This window comes from Pomacea canaliculata, linkage group LG9 (assembly GCF_003073045.1).
Source record: "Pomacea canaliculata isolate SZHN2017 linkage group LG9, ASM307304v1, whole genome shotgun sequence".
Classification (NCBI taxonomy): Eukaryota; Metazoa; Mollusca; class Gastropoda; order Architaenioglossa; family Ampullariidae; genus Pomacea; species Pomacea canaliculata.
In genome coordinates, this window is record NC_037598.1 from 7,731,703 (window position 1) to 7,757,201 (window position 25,499).

At 40.9% G+C, this 25,499-nt stretch overlaps 2 protein-coding genes across 2 annotated transcripts in view; one reads left to right on the top strand and one right to left on the bottom strand.

Annotated features, from left to right (window-relative positions):
• LOC112572131 (A disintegrin and metalloproteinase with thrombospondin motifs 9-like) overlaps window positions 1-14,597 on the top strand; it is a 67,037-nt gene extending 52,440 nt beyond the window's left edge. Inside the window, exons 30-41 of the mRNA XM_025251681.1 lie at window positions 1,852-2,016; window positions 2,848-3,021; window positions 3,357-3,527; window positions 3,833-4,024; window positions 4,525-4,660; window positions 5,126-5,217; window positions 5,593-5,687; window positions 6,125-6,264; window positions 6,526-6,574; window positions 6,687-6,777; window positions 7,355-7,459; window positions 8,171-14,597. Of these exons, the coding sequence (XP_025107466.1) occupies window positions 1,852-2,016; window positions 2,848-3,021; window positions 3,357-3,527; window positions 3,833-4,024; window positions 4,525-4,660; window positions 5,126-5,217; window positions 5,593-5,687; window positions 6,125-6,264; window positions 6,526-6,574; window positions 6,687-6,777; window positions 7,355-7,459; window positions 8,171-8,263 (1,503 nt within the window). The 3' untranslated portion in view covers window positions 8,264-14,597. The remainder of the gene's footprint in view (window positions 1-1,851; window positions 2,017-2,847; window positions 3,022-3,356; window positions 3,528-3,832; window positions 4,025-4,524; window positions 4,661-5,125; window positions 5,218-5,592; window positions 5,688-6,124; window positions 6,265-6,525; window positions 6,575-6,686; window positions 6,778-7,354; window positions 7,460-8,170) is intronic.
• Window positions 14,598-17,718: 3,121 nt separating this feature from the next.
• LOC112572916 lies at window positions 17,719-22,919 on the bottom strand. Its single transcript, XM_025252905.1, has 2 exons — window positions 22,248-22,919; window positions 17,719-21,226 (listed from the first exon to the last, which is right to left on the bottom strand). The coding sequence occupies exon 2, from the start codon at window positions 20,469-20,471 to the stop codon at window positions 19,443-19,445; it is 1,029 nt and encodes a 342-aa protein (XP_025108690.1). The 5' UTR covers window positions 20,472-21,226; window positions 22,248-22,919; the 3' UTR covers window positions 17,719-19,442.
• Window positions 22,920-25,499: the final 2,580 nt, after the last annotated feature.

The window sequence follows — 25,499 nt, forward strand, 5'->3', positions numbered from 1 at the left end:
CAGAGCCATGAAAGAAAGGAGCGGGTTAGTACTGCTGTTCAGATTTATTTATTGGTGCTAGAAAACGGTTGCCAGGGGGCGCACTAATAGGGTAAGAGGGTAACAAGCTGGGTAATGCTGCCTCTTCGTGGTTTTGTTGACAGGTAAAGCACCATCATTTCTACTGTGACATACATTTGTTAATAGAATCGTTGTCTGTGCTCCTCGCGAACTCAGGATGTTACTGACTTGACAGTCGGATAGCAAGTATTGTCGCTGCATGGCTGATATCTCTGGTTATCTCTTCTTGTGAATTTCCCAGTCTAAGAATGGGATGCTTGCTCCTTTTTGCTTCTTTTTTCTATGTTCCTGTTAACACATTTTTGGAAAGTGAACAAGTTTGATCACAGTTCTTTTGTCACATATATGATGTGATCGAAGTGTCACTTTCTACAGTTGATGGTAGCAATTCGACAACAAACAAATCACATTACAGCAGGATGTTTTTGACCAAGTGAAACGATGGAAGCACTCCATCTTTTCTTGCTTGCTGTTCAGGGTTTCCCTCGCAGCCTGATCTATTTTTCTTGCATGTTGTTGTAGTAAATAGCTACGCCATACTTTCTTTACTGTGCAGATGCAGGTTCAGTTTCAAATGAGAATGATGCATACAGTATGCGTGAGTCCGATCACATGCTACAGCACTTCTGCCTCCTGCCTTGACCACGACTGATGGTGACCAATCTCTTTTATTATTTACGTCACGTGACCGGACAGAGAAAGTCAATCAGACGTCCAGATCGCACCTGTTCTTAATGATAAGTATGGCCGTGCCTTCACACTTCCTCAGCTAGTCAAATTTCTCATCTTTGCGGCTGGCGGGGTTCTTTCGCTGAGTCTGTTTACGATGTCAGGTCTCTTCCGGTGCGCTCCCTGGTCTCTGCACGTCCGCGGTTGGTAGCACGTCCAACAGGGAAGGTGAGGAAAAGCGTGAGAGGCCAGGCTCTTCTGCCAGTTGAGATAGTGGCCTGTTAACAACCGTAAGAGCCCCACTCTTCCCCACTGCGATCGAGTGCCGGAACTTCTCGGTACCTCCGCCGACTAACCCCCTCCCACGTGTCTTCCAGCGCCGCTCCCGGCATCCAGACTACCAACCTCGCCATACTTCACCAGCTTAAGACATCAGGCCCGTTGCTGCGGGGGTTCTATCCGATGCCAGGGGATAGCTCTCCGTATAGTTAACAAGGACTGGTCTTTGATTTTTCCAGTCCTTAGTCTAGAATTTTCTAAGAACTTAGGGCTCGTTTCTCAAATTTGTATCGAAGGTTTCCGTAGGGTTGTTTTGGGGATCAAACTAGGAAAAAAACCCCAGACTTTCTATGAAAATGACTTCCTGCTTTCTTTTCTTTAGGGGGAGGGGGTTGAGGGGGCTATGTTCTGAATAACACGTCTGGAAGCACAATGCACTCATTTGCTCGCTCGCTCACTCACTCTCACGTGCACATCAGGCAACCCAGCACTCTTGGAGTTGGGTTCTTTTTTGCCACATCTTTGCATGCTTTCTCCAGAGGAAGTTAACTCAGGCTTCTTCCCAATGCCAGAAGCCCATTATCTTATCACTATAAGGACCTTATTTATGCGGACTGATGCTCAGTGGCTGTTCCCGTGCTAATCGTCCGAAGATCCACTGAGCCACCTGGTCAGGTGCTCAGGAAGACTGCGGGTGCACTCTTCGCTGCGGGCAAAGCAAACAACACTATTCTAACCTTTGGCAAAAGTTGTTAGACGACAGTTATGAGGAACATAATCTTAATTCTTTCATTTTTTTTTTTTCTTTCTTTAAATCATTATGCTTTTTTTTTTTCTGCGTAGTGTTCCGTCACTTGTGGACGCGGCCTGATGCAAAGGGACGTCACCTGTGAAGACGAGGACGGCAACTCTCTCTCATATCGCTTGTGTCGCCGCGTGAAACCCCGCAACACCAAACGCTGCTCTGCCGGGCCTTGCCCCAGATGGCACAAGGGCAAGTGGAGTAAGGTGAGCTGGAAGAGTCTAGAGTTCGTGATGTTAGAGAGCCAAACCTTCATCCTCGGTGACATCCTATAATGTCCGGGGAGGATGTCTTTTTTTTTTTTTAATGTATCTCTTTCGAGTTTATAACTATCATTAAAATGTCATGAACGCCACACTTTAATAATAATAAAAGCGTTTGTATAGTGTATTTCCCCACACGGAGGCGAGCCCATTGCGCTTCACAAGAGACCAGGGGGCAAAGAGGCCGTGTGATGAAGTCACAACCGAGTACCAACAAGCTCAGCACACATACCCGAACATGCACCGTTAGCAATACAAGAACGTGAAGGAATGCAGAGATAGAAGTATGGGGGAGAAAGGACAACAAGATGGACGATTTATAGAAGGTGTTTCCCAAAGAGAAATGTTTAAAGTTCAGATCGGAAGGCATGTACCGACTCGGCTGTGCGGAGAGACGGAGGCAGGCCACTACAAATACTGGGGCTGGAGAAGGAGAAAGAGTGACAGCCGAATACCTCCAGTCTGATACATGGAATAGAGAGAAAATCGGCAAGGGCCGTGCAAACTGACATGCAACCATACTTTTCGCTTAATAAACATGAGACTTTACAGTTGCAATTATCACCACTTTTCGCTTTATTTATTAGATTGTTGCTTTGTTGTTTATTCATTTGATAACATTAATTATATTGTTCTGTAGTTGACTACAGTAACTTTGTTTGTTTGTTTTTTGTTTCATTGGTAAATTTGTGTTATTACTGATCACAGAAGTGTTTTTATTATATCTGTGGCTCGTGGTACATGAAACTTAAGATGGTTGCCTACCGTTATCAGTGCTCAGCGACCTGCGGCAAGGGAGTCAAGATGCGCGAGGTTGCCTGCAAGAATAGTCAAGACGAAGCTGTCTCCCCTTTCATGTGTCCGCGAGACCAACAACCCAAGAATGTTCGACCTTGTCAACTTGAGGATTGCTCGCAGTTTGTCTGGAGTGTGGGAGCCTGGTCAGAGGTGTGTCTTGGACCCATTAGTTGTTTGTCGGTCTGTCTGTGTCTCTCATCATCATTGTGTCTGCCTGTGTGTCTTTGTCTGTCTATCCATCATGAATTAGGGAAACAATTTTAACGATCAGTCACCTTGTTATCTCTAATGGTCACTTCATGTTTTGTCATGAAATGTCCAAAAATTGTTTATTGTGATCGCACTCTTCCTCCACGTATATTTTTATTCTAGTAATTTTATAGGGAAGAGAGAGGGTGAGATTTTTAATTAAAATTTTCTCCTGAAATGTAATGATCAAGTGATTTTTTTTTTTTTTTTTTTTTTGGTTGGAAATTTTATCACAGTGCTCAAAAACATGTGGATTTGGACAGAAACATCGTCCAGTAATTTGCAAAAATCGTCAAGGCAATGAAATTTCTTCACATCTGTGTGATGCCAAAACTAAGCCCAAGATAAAGCGCCGCTGTGCTGAGTTCCCATGCCCATTCATCTGGAATACTGGACCTTGGAGCCCGGTAAAATAAAAAAAAAATTATATTGCCTTTTTGACATTGTGGCATGCTAAGTGTGTATGCCTTTTCTTTTTATTAATCAAAAGCAGTTTTATTGTTGTCATCAGAGTAGTAGAATTCATGCTTAGTGTTGTGGTGTTCTGAGTTCAGGTCAGGTATACTGTTTTGTGAGTGGATATTTATGCACAACTGTAATCAAGACAAACCCAAAATAACTACAGTCAGTAGGTGACATTTCTATAGGCACAGAAACCTCCTATATAGCAGTGTGGGCGTTGCCTGTTTAAGCTTATTTCTTTCATTGCAAGTGTTCTTCAACATGTGGAGAGGGGCAACAGATGCGCACAGTAGTGTGCCAGGGTGTCACCAAAGAAGGATGGCTGCTCCCTGGTGAGGTGCGTGATGGCTGCCTACAGAGTGAAAAGCCCAGCTATGCTCGTTACTGCAATTATGGCGACTGTCGTGCCAAGAATCACTGGACCATTGGACCTTGGGCACAGGTAAATGTGGAGTGATGTCTGTAATTATGCAGCCACCACAAAGAAGTTGCCCCACAATTTATCACTGCATTAATTATTATCACCTATTTTCGTTATTTTCAAAAGAATGCTTTATGGGGTATGATTTTCTTAACTATCCATGTCCTAAGAGCCAAAGTCAATGAATTAATTCTGCTGATTAACTAGCTCAAGTTTAATGCATCATTAATCACAGATTAGATTTAAATTTTCATGTTCACATTCACCAAATTTTTGCAGTATCTCTTTCCTCTTTTAAATATGAAAACATCTCATTGCCATTTTTTTATTTTGCGTTTTGCATTTTCGTATTGTTGCTGCTTTCTATGGGTTTTTTAAATTTATATTTGGGTTAAATGATTTGTAAAACTCTTGTCATTTTAGAAAATGAAAATGCTAGTTTTCATTTTACTGAACAAATGTTAACAAGTATCAAAACGTTTTAATTTTTAATTAACATTTTATGACATTATTCTTAACAGTGCTCAGCCAAATGTGGATTTGGACAGGAACAGCGCCAGGTGGTCTGTGTAGATAGAGAAAAAAAGCAGGTTTCCAGCAGTCTATGTCTAAGGCTGTACCGTCCTCCCAGACACAGGTTGTGCTACAATGGACCTTGTGAGTTGTACGATGAGTAATAACAATTACCACAAATTTAGCTTAATTACATCCTTTAGTAAAGAAAGCATGTTTGGTTGACTGGCGTACACCAATAGCAATTAACGCCATTACTCCAGTCCTGTAAACAGTGGCAGCAAATATCTACTTAGGGCTTTATCCCTGAAATCAGGCTCAAAGCATTATACACACAGGTGACCCAGCACACTTCCTTTCTGGGTAGGCACCAAATGCATGTTTCCTTACATGAACATGCAACTCACACACACACGCATCACAATATACAAAACACACACACACTTAGCTACACCCAGAGATTTGAATCTAAGACCTATGCTGGCTTGGTTGCATCCACTTCACTGTTGCACCACAGGACCACCTTAGTAAATAATGTAGTCATATGATTAAAGGGGTAAACCTGATTTTGTTTGTGTGTGTTTATACACAATGTAATCATCAATGCAGGTTATGCTAGATCATGTAAAGAGCTGAAGGAAATGACCACAATCAGAAAGGATGGTGACTATCAGCTGCAAGTGGGAACTCGTCTTGTATCGGTAAGTCCTGTTGTAGTCTCATTTGTCTCTCTCTCACTTCCTCTCCTTCCTCCTCTACTCCCCACGCCTCTTTCTCTGTCTCAGAATGGTGCCAAAAAGCTTTAAATAAAATGTAGACAAAACAGTCAAGTGGTCCATATCAGCACATATTCATAGTTAATTATATAGTCACTTTCCTTATTTAATTATGAAATGAATTGCATTGCTTATCTTGAATTTTTCTGCTGTAATATTAATGACACATAGGTCAGTGTATGTATTGGCATACATATGCACATACACAAATAGATGGTACTTGTGAATATTTCTGCAGAAAATGTAAGTTTCTGGATAATCGTGAACATATTTTTAAGTCACATTCTTACCTGTTTTCAGATATACTGTAAAGATATGCGAAAATCTAACCCTGTAGAATATTTGTCTTTGCCTGCTGGAGAGGAAGCCAACTTTGCAGAAGTTTATGGTGAAAGGTGATACTTTTTATGATTTAATTGTTGCTAGCTTCCTCAATAAAGCTTCTTAAGCCGTGTTTATCTTCGTGAAATATGCAGTTTGGGATTTACCTCCCTTTGCAAATGTATATTAAAGTGTTCATTTGAAAAGGATGTCTTTAATGACATGTTGATATCAGAAAGGCATCATGCACAAAAAAAAAAAAAATCTAGAATTAAGAGATTTTGGGTTTGAATTAGTAAACAATTATGAAATAACTTTAATTTTATCATATCTCTTTGCTGCTCATTTATGCACTTTTCTTTTTACAAACCTATATTTATTACCCATCAAATTCATTTAGATGTATGTTTTAGTATAAGTTGTATCACTACAGTGGTGTTAGACTTTTTCAAAACATTTTGCAGAAAATTTAATAAGGGCATGTTTAATCATAGTCCCCTTGTCATTGCAGACTTCGTCGACCAGCTGCCTGTCCATACAATCGTTTACGCCCAGCTGTATGTGACCTGTGTCGTAACAAGCAATACAAGCAGGCTGGAAATACAACATACTCCAAAATCCGAATAGATCTCAACACTATGCGAGTATTAGGTATGTTTTGCCTTGGTGTATGGCATAAAACAAGGCATTCTTTAATTAGGCAGGCATTCTGCAGGTTCTTGGGAATGGGAATATGATTTTGGTCTTGTACCTTTTTTTTTTTTTGTTATTTCTCATACAAAAAGATCAAAGGTCTACAGTCAACACTGTTTCTTTTTAAAGACCTTTTAGCATTTATTTACTTATTTTTACATGTTACATCTTACCATGATTTTTGTTTTAGATTTTTGTCATATTTTTTTATATTTTTAGAAATGTTGAAAACTTTGTCAATGGGTAGCGTCTACACACTTCTACTTAAGTAAGGTGTTTCATTTAGCTATTTTATTATTCAGTGAGATTTGGTCTACATTAAGTCATCGGCAATCATAGACTTTTCTTGATCGTATAATTTTTTTTAATAATTATTACAGTAATGATGGAGAATTCAGTCATGTACACACAGGAAAGTTCATACCATTTGGCACAGCTGGTGACTGTTACAGCTCTAGTTCTTGTCCTCAGGTAGGTGGCACATTTCACCTTCATCACCAAGAATTGAAAATCATACAAAACTGCATCTTCATACTGAGAAATATAATCATAGTTTTCCCTCTAGAACCTATAGTTAGTTTCTCAGATTCATCCAAGAATTTTCTATCCTGTATTGTAGTAAGACAGGAGGGTCTCTTACTATGCAGGAGCTCTGTCACAAATATTTAGGAATGAGACATACAAAGACTTGGGGACAGTCTCCAGTGGGGCTTTCAGAGTAGATAACTGACACCCAAGGTCACAATCTGTACATATCCTTTTGTTCGTGATTTCCTTTTGGATTTATGCATATTCATTTTTAATATTGCCATATATAGAACAAAAATTAACAGTGACATTTTGAGTAAAAATAAATAGCAAGGACCGAAAATAGGTTTAAAGCTTAGGAAGGGAATTAAGGGTGTTAATACTGATAATAAACTTTTAGTATCTGAGAAATAGGTCTTTAAACATTTCTTTACATGTTACATAAAACGTTTTGGGAAAGTTGACTCATCCAATAAAGCTTATAAATTATCATTTTATTGCTCCTTTTTGTTACATGCAGGGTCAGTTCAGCATTAGCCTTGTAGGCACAGACTTCATTGTGTCTGTGAACACTACTTGGGCGCTTGAAGGCAATGAGGCCACACAGCAGATATGGCGACTCAGGGTATTCTTTGGTTTTTGTGATTTCTGCTGTGTTCTCAAACGACTGTCTTTTCATAAGTTTTACATTGTCTATCCTGTTGTGATAGAATTTTCCTTGTCTGTCTTATTGTCCTGCATTTTATTTTAGTCATGTCAGCTTGTTGTGAGATAGTGAGCAGTTTATCAAGTAATCATCCAAATGAGTGAGGTATCAAAAAGAGTGTGTGTGCATATGCATTGTGCGCTCACTTGCTTATGTGTGTATGCTCATATGCAAACTTTTTTGTGTATGTGGTTTATGCATATTCATTGTGTGTTTGCATGTCTGTGTCTGCATGCATGCTTGTCTGTATGTGTAAATGTGTGTGGAGGGGGTGGCGGGGTGGGTAATTTTGTGTGTGTGCTTCAGTGTGTGAGTGTGAATTTGTATGGGTGGGTCAGTTGGTGGGTGGGTTAGTCAGCGAGTTAGGAGGCAGCAATCAAGAATAACTTTAATGCATAAAATATGGTTAAATGGGAAATTGGGACTTTAGGCAGCATTTTTGTTTTTTCAGTGGGACACACACTTTATATGATTTTCAAAAAGAAAAAGAAGAGAGATGTTTTAATGTCTAAACCTTCTGTTAAATCTGTGAGTTATGGTAGAGTAATAATTACCTATTTTAAGGTAATAGATTTCTTTTTTCCCCATTTTGACATCTACTAAAACACTAAAATGACTTCATTATTTCAGGATGGACAGATAATCCGAGGACTTTGTGGTGGCTACTGTGGAGTGTGCTCCCCTGATCATTTGACTGGACTTCAGCTTGAGTTAATAAAATGAAAAACATAAAAATACACAAAAAGTGTGTGTGTGTGGCGGGGTATGGATAAACAAGGCCAGGTGAAAACCAATCAGATTTCCTTAAAGTCAACATCTGTACACAAACTCCAAATCTGGTGATGTACCTTTCAGTATAAATGGAGGAAGACTTTCCTGCAAAAACAAAAAAACACAGGAAAAAAAAACATTCTGTGGAGATTGTCATGGTGTGCACCTAGACAAAACAGGAGCTCACAGTTCTTGGTGGTATTTTCTATGCTTGCCAATAATGTGTTCATAATGCCAGAAAACTGGCATTAACTATATTACAGCAATGCGCCATCCGCCACTTGGGCCAATAAGAGAGAAAGTCCTTTTTTCAGTATTGTGGACATTCTGTGCTTGTCTAAATATGTGATTTTCAGACAAGGCTACCCTAGAATATAAATGTTATTCATTTTTAGAGGTAGGTGATGTCGCCTTCTTCAGTTGCAATGAGGTACAGGAACAGTCATTTTCTAAGGTTTAGTGCCAAGCCATCCTGTACATCCTGCTGTTAAAAAAAAATTACCTGATGCGGGTTTCTTATTTATTTGAGATCACTTCATCCTCCTGCATAAGATAGTTGTGTTAACTGTGAACATGTGATAGTTGTTAAACTTTGGTTAGACTTTGCAGTAGATACTTGATTAACATTTGCTTAGATATGTGCATAGCATTGATTCTAGCCATCTGATACTGACTTTATGTACCATATTTGTTGAAATAATATTAACAATAAAAGAATGTTACTTACATTGAAAACCAGGGATTTATCTCCCAGTGCCTCTTGTGAATATGCCTTCTGTTCTGTGAGGCTACTCAGACAGGTCATCAAACATCTGTCAAAATACTGCTGATCACAGTGTAAATTAAAATAATAAGCATTATTTTATTATTGTATATATATTTTTTTATTTTTTTAGAAATGTTTTCGTTCTTAACTTTGTTCATAACTCTGTTTAATTTAATTTGCAATGTGTTTCGGTGGGAATGTATACATTTTTTTAACATTTTTACATTTTTCGCTAGGTTGAATGCACTGCAATAGAATGGAGATGGGAAAATTTATATTTGAGAAATCCTGCAGCTTTAGGGTCCTAATGTCATCTAACACCAAATCTGTAAAGGAATTGAAAACTACAAGCTATCATATTCTATCTCAATATGTGGCACCAATATAGACCTGCCATGATGAAGCTGTAGATGAAAGTTCAGTAAAATACCAACAATCTTATTTTCTTGATATTTCTGACACATCATATAATATAGAACATTTTCTACATTTGTTGCTAGGAAGAAGCAATAAATGTTAAGCAAACAGTTGCTGCAAGCATAAATTTCACTATTTCACATAATTTCTATTGTGAAAATATAATGTCCAAGACAGTATTGTTCTTTTTTTTTTCTTGTACTGCAAAAGAAACTTTCTAGGAAGATGATGAACCTGCAAAGCAAGCATGCTTTTTCTCAACCAAGGAACTAAAACATGAAAAAGACAATTTATTTATAGGAATGTAAAGTGCTACACAGACATCAGCCTATATCACCAAAGTCACAACCCTTCTTTTGTGGGTTTGCCGGTATGTAATGTACCCTTTTAGAATTTTGACATCAGGAATCAAGTCTCAGGCAAAAGGCAGCAATCAAACCATTTTTGAGCAAAATAAAAGACCCATGTGGATATAACAATGACGCTCAGGACATCAAGGGAGATAAATTGTCTCCAATAATATGAACACCTGTCATCCTTAGAAGTTGTTGAGCTTCACTATAAGGCAGCATTACAGCCATATATAAGATCAGTATGCAGCAAGCTTGGTGGTGGCCTTAAGTCTCTTACTACAAATATTTTTATAACTATTTTGTAATTCTTGAATACTTGTTCCCCTGCCTACATTGGGACAGGGAAGAGATGTTTCCACAAGGCCACACTTTGCTATTGCACATAAGCTAAATATAGATCTCTGCCTACTTATCAGTGTTACAGCTGATATACCTTGTGAGTACTGATGTAGAAGTGGAAAACTTTTTTACTTCTTTGCTTACTTTTTCACATTTGTGTGGTGAGCAAACTTTTTTTTTTACTTACACTTTTCACTTAGCAACCTACTTGGTTTGCTATCACACATAGTTGCCACCAGCTCTCTGACTAGTTGATATTGATATGAGAAATTTGGTTTTGAAAAACAGCAGCGTGGCAACTCTGTTTTGTTTATTACAGTGCAATATACAACACACTGCTGTATAAACATTTATTTAACAATGTTAATTTAACCAAGTTAAAAGGATATTTTAAGACAATATCTAAAAATGGTTGACACAAACCATCCAACCGTATACACTCTCCCTGAAATATTGGTAAGGTGATTCCTCAAATATTGACATTGATTTATCCACCTAGCTGTAGGAATGGAACATGGTCATTAAGTGAGGGGTGTCTGTATTTGTTTTGCCACCATAACTGGTTGAGGTAGTATTTTGTTGCTGCATAATCTAGTCTCTTAACACACTCCACATATCAAAACTTTTCACATTTTAAAAAACTCACCCTTTTTAAATTCCTAGTCAAAACCTGCTCAGTTTTCATGTTATCAATTTTTATTAACTTTTTGAAAACATTCACTGCTTTTGTGTTACTTCAGTATGTTATGGTAGTTTTGGAGAATATTAGCTGATAGTTTTTAGGAGTGCTGCCACAAATACAACTTTAGCTGAGGAAGATGTAATGTGTAATTTTAGACCAGGCCTGTTCCATTCTCCATAGCATTAAATATTTTTTTATTATGAAAAACCTCTTTTTTCATAAATTACTTTAACATTTTGACAATGATTCCTAGTTCAGTTATTTAAAGTATGAAGAACAAGTTCTCATGTGTTAAAGTGTCAATGGTTCATCAATATAAATCTGCCGTATACAAGTCACCCATGACAGTTACCATGACAGCAGCATGGTAGACAGTCTGGAGAGTGACCTGGGAAGAAAGACTAAAATGAAATGGGGGATTTGGTGCAAGAGGTTTAATGAATGCAAGTACTGACATTTGATGCCACAGCATTGACTTAATGTTAAATCAGCAGAATATTTGGATTAACTATCACAAGCATCTACTCACAGTAGGCAGCTTTTATCTTGTAATGCTTACACTTTGTTCTCACATAACAGTTATTATTGTTGTTAATTTATCATCATCATCTGTCATTAAGTGTTTCTTCCTTGCATCCAGCCATTGATTTATTTTTATTTATTTTTTTTTTTTTTTTTTTTTTTTTGGTACTAGAAGTGTAAATTTTTTATAGCTGCTTCATTCTTTTTTAAACTATGGCGTTTGACTAGTGGAAATCTCAGAGGTCTTTTGTGATATTGATGATGAGGTCTTCAACTGTTTGCTCTCATAAATTTTGTATTGTCTCCTCTTGTTAATCTTGTCTCCTCTTGTGCTGCTGCTTGTCAAAAGATCTCTTAGACAAGCTATTTGTCATCCACAACCTGTGTCAAGCCTTGATGTGTTTTCATGAACTGTAAATGCTTTGTGAAAAAGAAAGTTTGTCAGATGTTTTCTAAAGCAGCCATAAATTCAGTTACTTGCATCAATTTCAGAATGCTCAGTCTCAATTAACCAATATTTACCAATTTAGTTTGCTGCTCACTTTCAATACTCATTAAATATGTATGTCATTGTTTTCATAAAGAGTTGCATGTTTTCGCTACATAGACCTCATGTGGCCACAGTGAACACATCTACTTCTGAACTACAAACTCTTGTATTTCCGTATAACGTATATTTGAGATAAGGAAAGATAACTGCTTGAGTAAAATTATTTTGAAAGTGGATGAAAATGCTCTCAGTTAAAATATGCCTAATTGAAGTACAGCTTTGTCAGGCTTTGTTAATTCCTCTGTGACAACAATAAAGGTTTCAGACAAAAGATGCCATGAATCAGCTATAGCACAACTAATTATGGATTTATAAAAAGAATGATGGTGTCTAGTAATGACAGATTTATAGGAGGGGATGACATAAAAAGTAAGCAGTTTGTTTTGTGATCATAGAACCTTGTAAGTTTATGAGACTAAGTACTCTGGTAATAAGAATAGGTTTATTTTTATGATGAAAAGGCCATTCAGAAAAACAGCCTTGTCTTAGATAAAGGACAGATGATGAAACTGACAAGATTTGTCAGAGCAAGAAAAAGTGTTCTTCATATATATATATAGATATAAAGCTATAATGAGAGTGCTGGGATAAAATGTGGGACTGTATCATGGTACAATTAATATGCTGCATGTAAATGTTTGCAGGTGCAGCATGGATGAAGTTCATACTTATAAAGTGTTTATAAATGTTGCATTTATAAGGGTAGTGCGTGCCTGGCAGTATTGCATATATTAAGAAAGAGGACATTTTTAGACATATGATTGTTGATGCATGTATTATGCTTTTCTGTTTACAAAATATTATTGTGGATGTCTGCTGAGAAAAGTGACTTAACAGTAAAGATTTGTTAACTGTCAGATTTTTTTTTCCTTCTGCCTTTATTTCATTCCACTGTCCACTTTATTTCTTTTTTCTTATCTCCATCTCATCCTTCTCCCCTGCTCCATAGCTGCTCTCTCATCTTTACTATTTTTCTCTTTTTATTTGTCTTTGTTCTTCCCCCGTTTTATTTTTCTCATCCATGTACCAAAGACAAGCATTTTATGTGACAGTTGTTATACTTAAGGACTGTTCTTGTCTCCATGGATGATCCTGATCTTGGGACGTAGTAAAGAAAGTAAGGGGGATGTGAACTTCCCTACTTCCAGATACAGAATGCCTCTCATGCATGCGAAAGAATTTCAGTGTCTGACGTGGTTTTCTGACAAATTCAGATCTCATATTTTGTGGGCATTTGGTGTGCAAACTGCACTAAAAAACATTTGCATCTACTGTAAAAATATTTATAAATCTAATCAGTTTTGGCTTTCGCAGACGATAATTGAACATAGCATAATGATGTTGAAGGTACAGCACTAGACACCTGTAAGCATGATTTTCTTACTCTGTCCAATTATAAACATTTTTTTGGAAAAGTTGCATTTAGTGGTATTGCGCTTTAGCATCTCCACTCCTACCTCCACTGATCTGATATTACATGGCCAATCATTTAACAAAAGTACCTCTACAAATACTTAAATGTGCATAATAAATGCTTCACTGTGAGCAGGGATGTGGAATTGAGTTAAAAATTGGCCAGTAAAGTAAAATGTTAAATTTAAATAAAAAACACTTGTGTGCATTTAGTCATGCTGAACACATACCGTAGGCTGGTTTGCCTGCTTATGTTTTTTGAGAATTCTGTCTTTAGTATGAGCTGTGAGAATTGTCTGGGGATAAGGATGTTTTTCGGATATTTAAACCTTTTCTTCACTGTATGTGTATGTTTGCATTTCCTGGCTGCTTGTAGCGACTTATCTTTACACATGGAGAAGCTGTTCAGTGTCTTGTCTACCATGTTTGTATTGTTAATGCTTTAAAACCCACTCTGGATTCTTGTTTTACACGGCAGCATGGGTATCATGAGTCCTGTCGTTTTGAACTGAACTGAAGACTGTCCTACTTGCCCAGCAGGTTGGTTGTTGTCCTGCTCACCCTTGTTCCTGCTTCTGTTTCACTGTGCTTATCTGCCCCTGATTTAGCCATGTAGTGTGCGCATGTCTGTGTGTGTTTAGCCATGTTGCTATTATTTTATGTGAACTGCGAATTGAACAATAGCATTACTCATATTTTAACTGCAAGTCAATTGATCAATGCAAAAATGTTCAGCTGTAAATCTTGTTTGCTAGAATAGTTACTGATGTAAATATGCATTTTACTGTGTTATGAATGTTTCCTTCAGAATGACTGCATATCTATCTACATCCATTTCTTCCTCCCTCTCTCTTTCTCTCCCCCCTCTGCAGCCTCAATATACCATGGACAAGACTGTCATCTTTCCACTCTCTTTTGTAACTGCATCTCATGTTTGGCACTGTGTATCAATCATTAATTTAAATGTGTGCCTTGCTGGATAGTGTATATATATATTTTTGGCAGTTCCCAGATCAATTGCAAAGCAATTCATTTATGTACATTTGGCTCACTGTATATTTTTGTGTATTTATTCTTGTGTTTTAATGTGAGGTATTATTATTTTCTGATCGGGTTACTGACTTTTTTTATTCTTAACCTGATAATGTATGAAAGTCAAAGCAATACTATAGTAAAGTGTATGTAATTGACAGTCTGTATTTAGAATTATCGGATAAACTGATTTAAAACATGTTTTCATAAAAGCTATGGAATCTTATGTGTGCGCATGCATCTGTGTGTGTGTGTGTGGAGGGATGTGGCATGGAAAGGAGGACGCACCCATGGAATCAAAAGCCTCTATGGATATTTGTTTTCCGCTTCATGCAAGAATGATAAGTAAGTTTGTTCTCCTGCCTATGCATACCATTTTTTTCACTAATGCATATTTGTAGACAGCCCCCGGCCATGTTGTGTTATTCCCCGATATTTCATTCGCAACAGATAGGCGCGCAGGAAATTATCGGTCTGCTGGTATCCTGTCAACAACAGTTTAATGCCCTTACTCGCCTGCTTCTGCTGCCTGGCGTGGTCGATCGCAGTTTTAATATTTATAATCCATTTTCTATTAATTTTCCCTGAACTAAAGAAAATTAAAAGAACAGTAAGAATGGAAGAAGAAGAAAAACAAAGAAAACTAAAGAAATAAAGAAATAATAGTAGCATTAACTGAAACAGAATATTGGTGAGTAGTGTTCAAACCATCATAGCAAATACACTCTCTTTCCTTCCCCCAAGTGTCTACAAATTTGACAGGCAAAAATATAAAAAAATAAACAGAATATAAGTAGGAATGAGCTAAGCAATATCCTTGACCAAACCTTTCTTGCCAGCACCAAATGTCTGCAGAAAGAAATGAGACAAAGGCAACTGGGGAAAACACGAACTGACTGATCGGCCACGGGGAAGAAAAGAAAGAGGAATAGAGAGTTTGAACTGGGAAGCAAACCTTGTATGTAAAATCGATGGTGTGCGACAAAACAGGTAGGCCAAACCCTGCTTACTTCTCAATCACCTCGCAACTCGTATTGAAAAAAATAAATTATAAATGAGATCTTATTTCCGCCCGACAAAAATTCGAGATGCCTGGTTAATTATTCATGGTTCAAGAGACTGATGCATCCAGAATCAATAATTCAATTGATGTTTGAATAGCTGAGTTCAAGCAACGAACTGAGGCCTTGCACTGAACTTTTTTACTCGTCCTTATTTTTTTACCTCCTCGAACTTATCGTCTGCTGCCCAGACCATGTCTGCACCTGCTTCCTGCCATGGAGGTGGGGGACACAGGGTGGGTGCACAACGAACAGATATTTGGTGTAGTTGTGAAGGGTGATGTGCTCTCCCTCGTTTTACGAGATCGCTATAAAGTCCATATATGCTGTGCTCCCTCGCTTTAGGAAGACAGTTTGTTTGTTGTAATAATAATTGTCAAAATTTGTAAGACATCGATTATACAGGTACTTATAGGCGCAGTCATTCAGCCTATGTACATCGTTGATAGAACACGAGGAACTACCTACTTCCCAGCCAGACAACATTAGGTACTCAAATGTAGTTGTCTCCGATTTACGAGGGTCGGAAATGTTCTTCAGAAATCCGTTTGCATAACGGATGTAAACATGTGGTTCCACTGGGAATTGCGGGGAGGACAGTGGTGACAACCAATTATGCCAAAATATCGCCAAACCCATTAAAATGATTCGATTTTTTCCAGGACCAATATTAATTATCATAATGAAAAAAGCAAATAACTAAAGCAGCTTTTTTTCTGTTCTGGAGTTTTCTTCTTACACTCCACTTGAAAATAATAACCGCATATCAACATATCTAAGATATTTAGTATGTTTCTGTAAGCAGAAAAGATAGATTTTTTAAAATATCATTCTCATAAAATGTTTATTGTTTACTGTTTTTTCTAAAAGAAATAGGATGGGAATTTACAATTTAATTGTGACTGAGGTTTCTGTTTCGACTTTCCTCAGGAGCAGCAGATGCAGCTTGGAGGTTGTCTTCGGAGACTTTCTCTGCGTTTCCTCCCCTGACTCCAGACATTTTGTTTACACCGTTAATATTTAAGTTAACAATGTCACTTAGCATTATAAATACGAACATGATGTGAGAAATCTTTTTAGTTGATGTTGTTGATGTTTAAAAATAAGACCGCTGAATGAAAGGCGTTGTCTTTACAGTTGAAAGTCAGAGTTTAAGTGGGAACAATGGTCTGTGAAAAATTGTCATGCCTCACGCTGCGCAAATTGTGATAACGGCCAAAACAAATTATTTGGTAGTTAGTTAGAAAGTTTTCTCAGGTCACTGTTTACATGGACAAAGAAAGTGTACAGGTAGCGAAAAATAAATGAAATGCTGTTGGACACCTCCGCCTGATTAACTGCTTTACTTGAAATTTCTGTAATTATAATCTTTCTGTTCTATCAAAGAGCGTTTTGTCGACGCCCAAAAACTACAGTGTGTCCATCCACCCACCCACCGAACTCATATCCATGTTAAAGACACTGTCCTGATCACGTGACCAAGAGACAGAGGGTGTGGGTATCTACAAGTCCCCGCCATCCACTGTTGAAAGTAGGAGGACCCTGCAAAAAACAAACCCTGGAAAGCTGCGTTTACAAATAGCTTCAATTTCACCGGCATGGAACCTTAATTATCTCGACACTGTAAGGGACTGACTCCCAGCTGCAATTAGCGGGACCAGAATAACACAGACCTATTTATAGAATCATTAGCGAGCCGTGCGTGCACCTCGGATTAAGGTGCACGTCCTGTCCTAGACACGCGACGATAACGCGGGCTAATGGCTGTCTTGCGGGCATCTCAGATTATAAATGGTAGAGAGAGAGAGAGAGGAGAGATAAAACACGTCTTACTGCTCTATAACTCCTAATATTTATTTTTTTGGTTTCGTTTGGTTTGGGTTGGGTTGGGTTGGGTTGGTTGGTTTGGTTTGGTTTGGTTTGGTTTGGTTTGGTTTGGTTAGGGTTGGGTTGGGTTATTGGTTGGTTGGTTGGTTGGTTGGTTGTTTTCATGTTTTGTTTATTTAAAACTCCTTTCTTTTGTTTACAATTATCCTTTTTTCATTATTTCAAAATATTTCTGAGTTATTATCAAAACATTGTCCATAAAAAATTCATTGTTCTTGGCATTGTCAATGAGTTCAAAGGCTTAGGCTGATCTAAGATCGTTATTTAACTGTAACAAGCTTTCTTGGTGCAAACAGTATTTCTTCGATATTCACAAGTGGCGCTTGTTGGTACTAACAATTCGAGTTCATTGGTATTAAAACTAGCTCCGTTTATTATGAGATTATTGACATTTCTTAATATTGAACAAGCCGCGTTGCATGATGTACTAAACTAATTCCGTTTTATTGTCAGTTTGTTGATAGAATAAAAAATGCTGATGTTGACAGTTGAGAAAACGGCGCGAGTTGTTTCTATTGATGAAAGCTTACATGGGCAGTGTGGGTGAGACTGATAGTGAAGAGAAATTTGTGAGTGGCATTGAGCAGCGAAGAATGCTTTAAAGAAGTGTCTGTGTGTGATATGTGTGTGTGTGTGTGTGTCTGTGTGTCTGTGTGTCTGTGTGTGTGTGGGCCGTGGAAGGTGTGTACAGGTAAAGCTGGTGCCCCTTAGGTATGGTAAGTATTACAGGTAAACATGTTGCGGCAGTGACCTGTATGGTCGCCCACTGTTTTCCACCAGCTATCACTGTTCACATCCCACTGAGTCCGAGTAGCTTGCATCTGAACCTTTCCACACACGCATGCACGTACGCAAGCACCGAAAAGAGAGAACAGACTGAGAGAACAGTCCTGCTGTAAATCCAACTGTTCTTTATTTTTCTGTAGTTTAACCTCCCTCTGACAGTTACTGTCTTAGTGTGATCGGTCACTGACACCTACAGTCAACACAAGATGCAGACTCGTCCTTAACATCCTCCCGCGCAATCTTTATGCTTCGGCAACACAGCTGTAAATAAATTTATCAAAATGGAAACAGGATAGCCTAGTGGTTACACAGCTGCATTCGAACTTAAAGATGGTGTGTTCGATACCCGAGCGACCCTGAGGGTTAGGAAGGAACAGACAGCGGAGGGAAAGATAAACACCAATCTCCTCCAAGTTCTCCAGAACAAACAGGTCAGACTACCTTTATTTTTCCACAGGCTCCAGTTCCACTCGTGCTACTTTTTCTCTCGGGAAATTAGAATCGCTGCGCCTCACACTGCCTCGCCAGGTTCATTTGTTCCAAAACAAAGACAGACTGTGACGGTGGGCCAGCCATGACGTCACAGGCGCCGGGCCAGCATGACGACACAGGCGCCGGGCTGACGTCAGAAGTGTAGGGCGTGCGTGGCGAAGTGCAGTCTGGATGCGCAAACCTGACCGCAGGCGTTGCACTGCCAGGGGTTGTTGACGTTGTGCAGCCCCATGTGGAGCTGATGCAGCGTGCGTTCCGCGAAGATGACCTCACAGTGCAGGCACGCGCTGACCTCGTGATCATGTGACGTCAGCAACTTCAGCATGCTGGCCAGCCGGGTCGAAGGGGGCGCTGAAGAGGAGGAGGTGTGCTGCCCGAAGGACGTCGGAATTGTGGGAAGGCGCGAGAAAGACGTGTTTGCTAGGGAAAAGGAAGGGTCAGACGTGGGAGCTGAAGGGAAGGGATCGGGTCTGTAATGGCGGCTGGGTCCTACGATGCCGTGGATCGTCATGGGCGGCCGGCCACGAGCTGGGGCCCTCCCATACACCCCACCCCTCCCGGTCCGCAGTTTTCGAAGACGATCCAAACGGTACACGCCGCAAGAAGCCCGAGCCGGTTCCAGCTGCACTCCAATGCTCCCTCCCAGGAACGGGTTTCCGCCCAGCAGGTGCGAATCCAGTGGGTTCTTCCACCTGTTTTTGTCCCAGGCTAATTCTTCCTGAAGGCTCTTGCGGGAAACGCCGAGCACGCGACTACCTACCACGTGATCAGCCGAGAGAGGCCGAGGTTTGACAAGGTCAGGGGTCGATGTCTTGGGTCTCTGGGTGACGGTCAACCCTCCGTATTCTCGGTCGCCTCGTTCGCTGGTCGTTGCGGCGGCTGGCGCTGACCTTCCCCTGACCTGGGAGTTTGGTTGTCAAGGGCGACGGCGACGCTGCTCGACTTGCTAGCAGCGCCAAGCAACGGGGTCGCTCCCGCCACGTGCGGCAGTTCTCGTCGGGAGGTTTCTTCTGCGAAGGCCCCGCCGCCATCTCGCTCGTCCTCTCCGCCAGAGATCGTGCTGCAAGCTTCACCGCCGACCTTGCGCACTAGAGACTCTGACGTCATTGAGGATACCGAGGTTGAGATGTGTGAAGTAAAACCGAACCGGATGTAGATGCACCGACTGCGGGGACAGCAGGAATCGTTTCCGCGATGCTGGTTGGTGGCTGGCGGAGTCTGATGGGGGCGCCACTGTACGTGCCGTGGCTCAGAAGGAAGAGGAGTCTGCCGCAGAGGCTTGTGCCACTGGCTGCTGCCGTCGGTGGAGGAGGTGTGGGTGGTGGAGGGCGTGTCACGTGTGTGGAATAGCACGTGCATGGCTAAGGAGTCGCGATTGGAGAAGAGTTCGCCGCACAGGTAGCACACGAGGGGCAGGTGGGTCACCGGACTCTCCGCATCGCTACCAATGGCTACCCCTTCTGCTCCGTCCGGTAGGTATTTGCTCCACCACGACCCCCTGTAGTCCACACTTCGACCCGCGTCTAGTCCCAATCCCAGCCCCAAGCAGAAGGCGGGGTCCGACACTTTCCGTCGTACAGGTTCGCCAAACAGACTACTCCCACCGTTCAAACTAGGAAAGTCTCCGGTCTCCTCCTGCTTCGGGTCCGCCGGAAGTTGTTTACCCAACACGGCTGCTGCACTGCTGCTGACGACGGTGGCAGCGGCAGGGGATATGGTGATTTGGCTGCCGCCGGCGGTGGTAGGGACGTCGCTCTTGCCGCTGCCGTTGCCGCGCTGAGGCGCCGTTGGGACGCAGGCCTCGTTCTTAGCGCGCAGCAGCATGTGCATGGCGTACGTGTCGCGGCTACTGAAGCGCATGTCACAATCCTCACATGTGAAGTAGCCACCTCGCCCTCTGACCCCAGCCCCGCCAGCGACTCGCGCAGCAGGTCGTCGTCATCCACTTTGTGTTCCTTGCTGCCACGAGCTGCCAGGTCTTCGTCGGAGGCGTCGAACGCGGCTCTGTCCACCGCACCGAGCTGTGACACGGCAGAACAGCCGCCGCGCAGCATTCCGCTGCCGCTGTTGTTGTTGCTGCGGAGACGATGCGCGCACTGCCCTAGGACATCGTGGAAACACGCAACGCAGGAAAAGTCACTCGACTTCCGAGCAATCCTCTCTGGGAGTTATCTTCCAGGTCTCCCCACTGGTCTGGGAAGTTCGGAAGTCTGACGCCATCGTCGTCGTTGCGTCATTTGCAAGCGGGTGACGCGATGTTCTGATGCTCGACGAGCTCTCGGGAATGACTCTCGAAGACCCCTCGTCTCTTCCTCCTCCTCTCCTCGCCTCCAGACCCCGGTCCCCGCTGAGGTCGGCAGGATCAAGGCATCGAGGCTGCTCCAAGGTTGTGGGTCCCTGGTGACGGCCGATACAGCGCGTAAGTCGACAGGGCCGTCCTGGAGGCGGCTGAGACTGCCGCAGCTGCTGCTGCTGACAACGGCGGTGGTAGTGTTCCTTGAGAGGTTGGTGGCGTTGCAGTTGCTGCTGTCGTTGTCGGAGCAGGGATCCCGAGGCTCCTGCTTGATGAAGATGGGGCAGAACGGGTGCTTGGCCTCCATCATGATCGGCGACCACTGGACCGACAGAAACACATGGCGAGAGCATGTCTTAGAGCACGATCACTTTTGTCAGAATTAGAGTTACCATAGAAACATAACTGTGAAACTTATTACCAGTTAGACTGACAAGTAAAAAGCTCCATTAATAATAATTACATTAACAAACAATATAAACAAATGCATCAACCAATATTTAAACAATTACATTCGCTGTTATAGACATTTCATAATCTGGAGACATGCGTTGAGATGAATAATGTAACTGTAATGGTGTAATGGACAACTATCTGCAAAACAAAACAATTATTTTAACTGGGACGTGCTTGGCGTAAAGAAGACAACAAGTGTTTACAGTAACCGACAATTATTTAAGATTCTGTGATCCATAACAAACAGAACTGTCCTACTTCTTCTCAATGATTCTCTGTCGGCAAATTAAATTAAAGCGACCCAATGGGTAATCAAGTATTCGTTACAAATTAAACAGGTTGTTTAGAGGCGGAGTGAGCTTTTATAACGGATCTTAAAAGTCACGGTCTGAAATTTCTCGTGAAACACGATGACCTGAATGGAATAATGGAAACATGATGAGGAGATCATGCTTTGTTATCGCACATTACATTTATTTGTTGATCGTGTGACAGCGAAATAGTTTCTCTGATAGGGTAGCAAAACTTCTGCTCGTTTAAACACAACTGCTTTTTTTATAATTCCGCTAATGATTCTCTTTTTTTTTTTCCTTGATATCATCATCGTCGTCGTCATATCATCATTATTATCTTTCCACAGATTCTATGCTTGGAAAAAAGGAAAAACTTCTCTTCCTTTCCCTGTCTAACAACCTCTCTCTCTCTCTCTTTCTCTCTCACGCATATTTGGAAATTTTATCTTTCTGTGGAGAGAAGGATGGACGTAGACTGTATGACCAGAGCTGTCCGTTCAATAACAACAGTTTTAATTAGTACATCCGCATCGTCGCTACTGGTAGAAAAGAAGGAAAACAGACAAAAGTCTAGCACCTGCAGAAGAAGCTTACCAATCAATATGGGCAACGGGTCGGCGACTGCTGTATCTCCAATATTCAACCAGGCGATGATGTCCTTTACAGATGTCTTCTATAGATAACACAGAGCGGCGGGGGCGAAGTAGGTCTGGCGATGAAACTATCAGGCTCTGGACGATTGCTCCATGCCACACGTCAGTTCTCATCCAGTTCCAAGACCAGAACTCCTCACCACACTCAAATACTCTCTTACAAAGTGTCAGCAGACACCACAGCGCCAGCTAGCTCCACAAGATGGGCGAGTTGACACCACAGCGCCCTCTAGCTTCAGAGTATGGGCGAGTTGACAAGCAGCACCAACTGTCACTGGACCTGTCCTTCTTGTTTTCTTCTTCCGGATTTTTTCCTCCGTTTGTTGTAAACGATATGAGGTTAAACATTAGCGTGAGACAAGAGGTGGGAGGAGAGAGAGAGAAAAAAAGAAAGAATTGAACCTGACCCTCCCACCCTCTGGCTGCCTCCTCAGCTGCGCGTGCAGTGGTCCTCCCGCCGGAGGCGCCCAAACTTTTCAAGCTCTCTGGACTCCCTCCCTCTCTCCCATCCCCTCCTACCTTCCGTGCCTCCAGCAGCCTCTCCGCACCAGCCTAGTGTCAGGGCCCGTCCGGCCGCGGTGAGAGTGTGTGATCTATCATGCGTGATGCTCTGTCTCCGTCACCCGGCGCGGCGCGGCACAAAGCGGTGCGGCACGACGCGGCGCGGCAGGGCCTCTGTACAACTATCACCATCGTCGTCCCAACATCGGTGTGACAGCCGAGAGGAGGAGATGTGTTGCTGAGCTTCGACATTTTGCGAAGATTGCAAAAATTAGAATGTTATTTTACCCTCTTTGTTTGTTTGTTTTTGTTTGTTTGTTTGTTTGTTTGTTTCTCTTTTCAGTCCAACGTTTTTACATTAAATATAGAACAACAAGAAGGCTAGTAATAATGGTTTGGAGAAAAAATTTTAACACATTTTTTGCCACCCTTACCACATTTCTGACCGTCTATTATTTTCCTTAAAGTTCTTGCAGTTTGTCTTTATTTACCATTGAAGCAGCGAGAAAAAAAATTTAACTTTTTTGATAACCACATATATATATAATGTAATTAATTATAACATATACAAGTATATACAATGTAATTAATTGTAATGACTATAAAATTTACATATCTGAAATATAATTATTAAAACTACATTAAAAATGAGGTTTTGTCGTGTAAATTTATTGTCCAGTCAATATGTCAGTATCCTCTTTGATCGTTTCTTCCAATGTCATTCTTTTAGCTGCTCGTGGTACTAAATTGTTTCCTGCATTTTTTAACATTTTTTTGATATTTTTCTCAAGCTTGATTAAATTTGTGTACCTTTTCTTCTTCCTCTTTCACTCTTTGATTCTAAAACAAAACAAAAAATCACCTGTTATCTTCATGGCATATGAGCATTCCTTTTTCATAAAGACTTTCAGATATTTTTTAAAAGTACAGGGTCAGCTCTTGCAATTTAACAAAACTAGTGATCTGTTAACCCATGCAGTACTCAACTTAACACATTTTGAAGTTTTCTAATTTTTTCAAATTGCTTTTCACATATTTCTTCAAAAAAAAAAAAAAAAAAAAAAAAAAAAAAAAAAAACCTGGAGGAAATTATTACCGGTATCCATGGTATGGATGACAGAAGTCGGTGTAAACTAGATATGAGCACAAAAGACATTGACATCCGCTCTCATAGTGTCAATGAGCCATTGAGATCTTTCACACGTTCTGCCTAGAACACCAGACCACCATGACACTTAGCAGCAAAAAATAAATAAATAAAATAAAACCTTAATCTTCCACTTAAATTCCACCCCACCCCACCATTTCATCTTTCTGTTTTTCAACACATAATGGAAGGAATCGAAGTCCTACGTGAGTGCGGTTCACCTCTCACGTCCTGAAGTCTTAAAAAGTCTTCAGCATCTTTCCTCGCGATGTCCAATACAAATACAACAGAATTTTTTTAATCTTCCTTATTTTTTTAGTTATTGCAAGTGGGCTGGACAATATTGTCTAGCATTTGCACCGCTCGCCTATAAAACAGAGATCTGCTAAACGACGGCGTCTTATGCCTGGTCACCATCTCCACTCCCCCTACACCCCATCTCCACCCCACCTCACCTCATCCCCACCCCATCCCCACCCACAGCCTCTCGCGTCTGCTGCCGTGTCACTCACTGCAGGCTCAACCTGACGACACCTTAACTATTCATGCTGCGGGAAGGAGCCGCCATCAATTATTCAGCGCTCGGCATATTTAAACACGCAGCTTTGCCTACATGTACGAAGGAAAATTGCGCGTGTCGTGAATAATTGATTGCCAGGCCCTTGGTATTCCGTTCTCCAAATTACAAAAGTCAATTTCTGTGAGAGCTTCTGGGAGTTTAAGCGCCATGTTTTATTGAGAGGGCGAAGTGGAAACTTGCAGCGGGAGAAGGCAGTATTGATGAAAAATGCACGCCTCCCTGGCGGGGGCTATGTAAATTTTAATAACCAAACAGCATCGGGGCTTCCAACGGCCCAGACAAACTTGTAGCTTCAAAGTGCACAGCCGCATCACCAAGAATATCATTTCGTCAAAATTATTCCATTTATTGCAATGTACAGGTCTTCCTTCCATCCTTCATCTTGGTGTCACCTTCTGTCTTCCATGGCGACATCCAGAAAAGAAAAGCCAGTTTGTTTGTAAATGACGGTTAGGTTCCACCTTCCTATACCTGAGTTTAAAATAACTTTCTGGCGTAATTAAAAAAATATTTTTTGTCGCAAGGGATTTGGAAAGGCAATAAGCTGAGGGAACATTTGCAAATGAGATTTTTGTCGGCGCATAGGTTGGAACTGCGTTGGTGTCTGGCCGTTAATGTTGTGAAATCCTATATGACCCGCTGCTTGCGCCAGGGTTGCATGAAGGTTAAATGAGGAAATTTGTGTGGAAATGTCTGTCTGTTGATTGTAATAAATGTCAATATCGATCTCACTCGATCTATCGTCCTGCTCTATCTTTTCTCCACTCTTTATGTGCAAACGCTCTTTAAAGGAAAATTCAAGTCCAATGGTAAGCTGTGCTTAAATGATACATACGATGTGATTTAATCATGTCTGATCGAAACTTTAGGTTAAAAATGAATGGGTTACTATAGAATCGCCTAGAAAAACACAGATTAAGGTCTGTTCGTGAAAGCCGCCATATTTTCGTAATCTTTTGGTATTA

Excerpts from the sequence above, each read along its gene's own strand:
- LOC112572916 (XM_025252905.1), bottom strand. The coding sequence starts at position 20,471 with ATGCGCTTCAGTAGCCGCGACACGTACGCCATGCACATGCTGCTGCGC.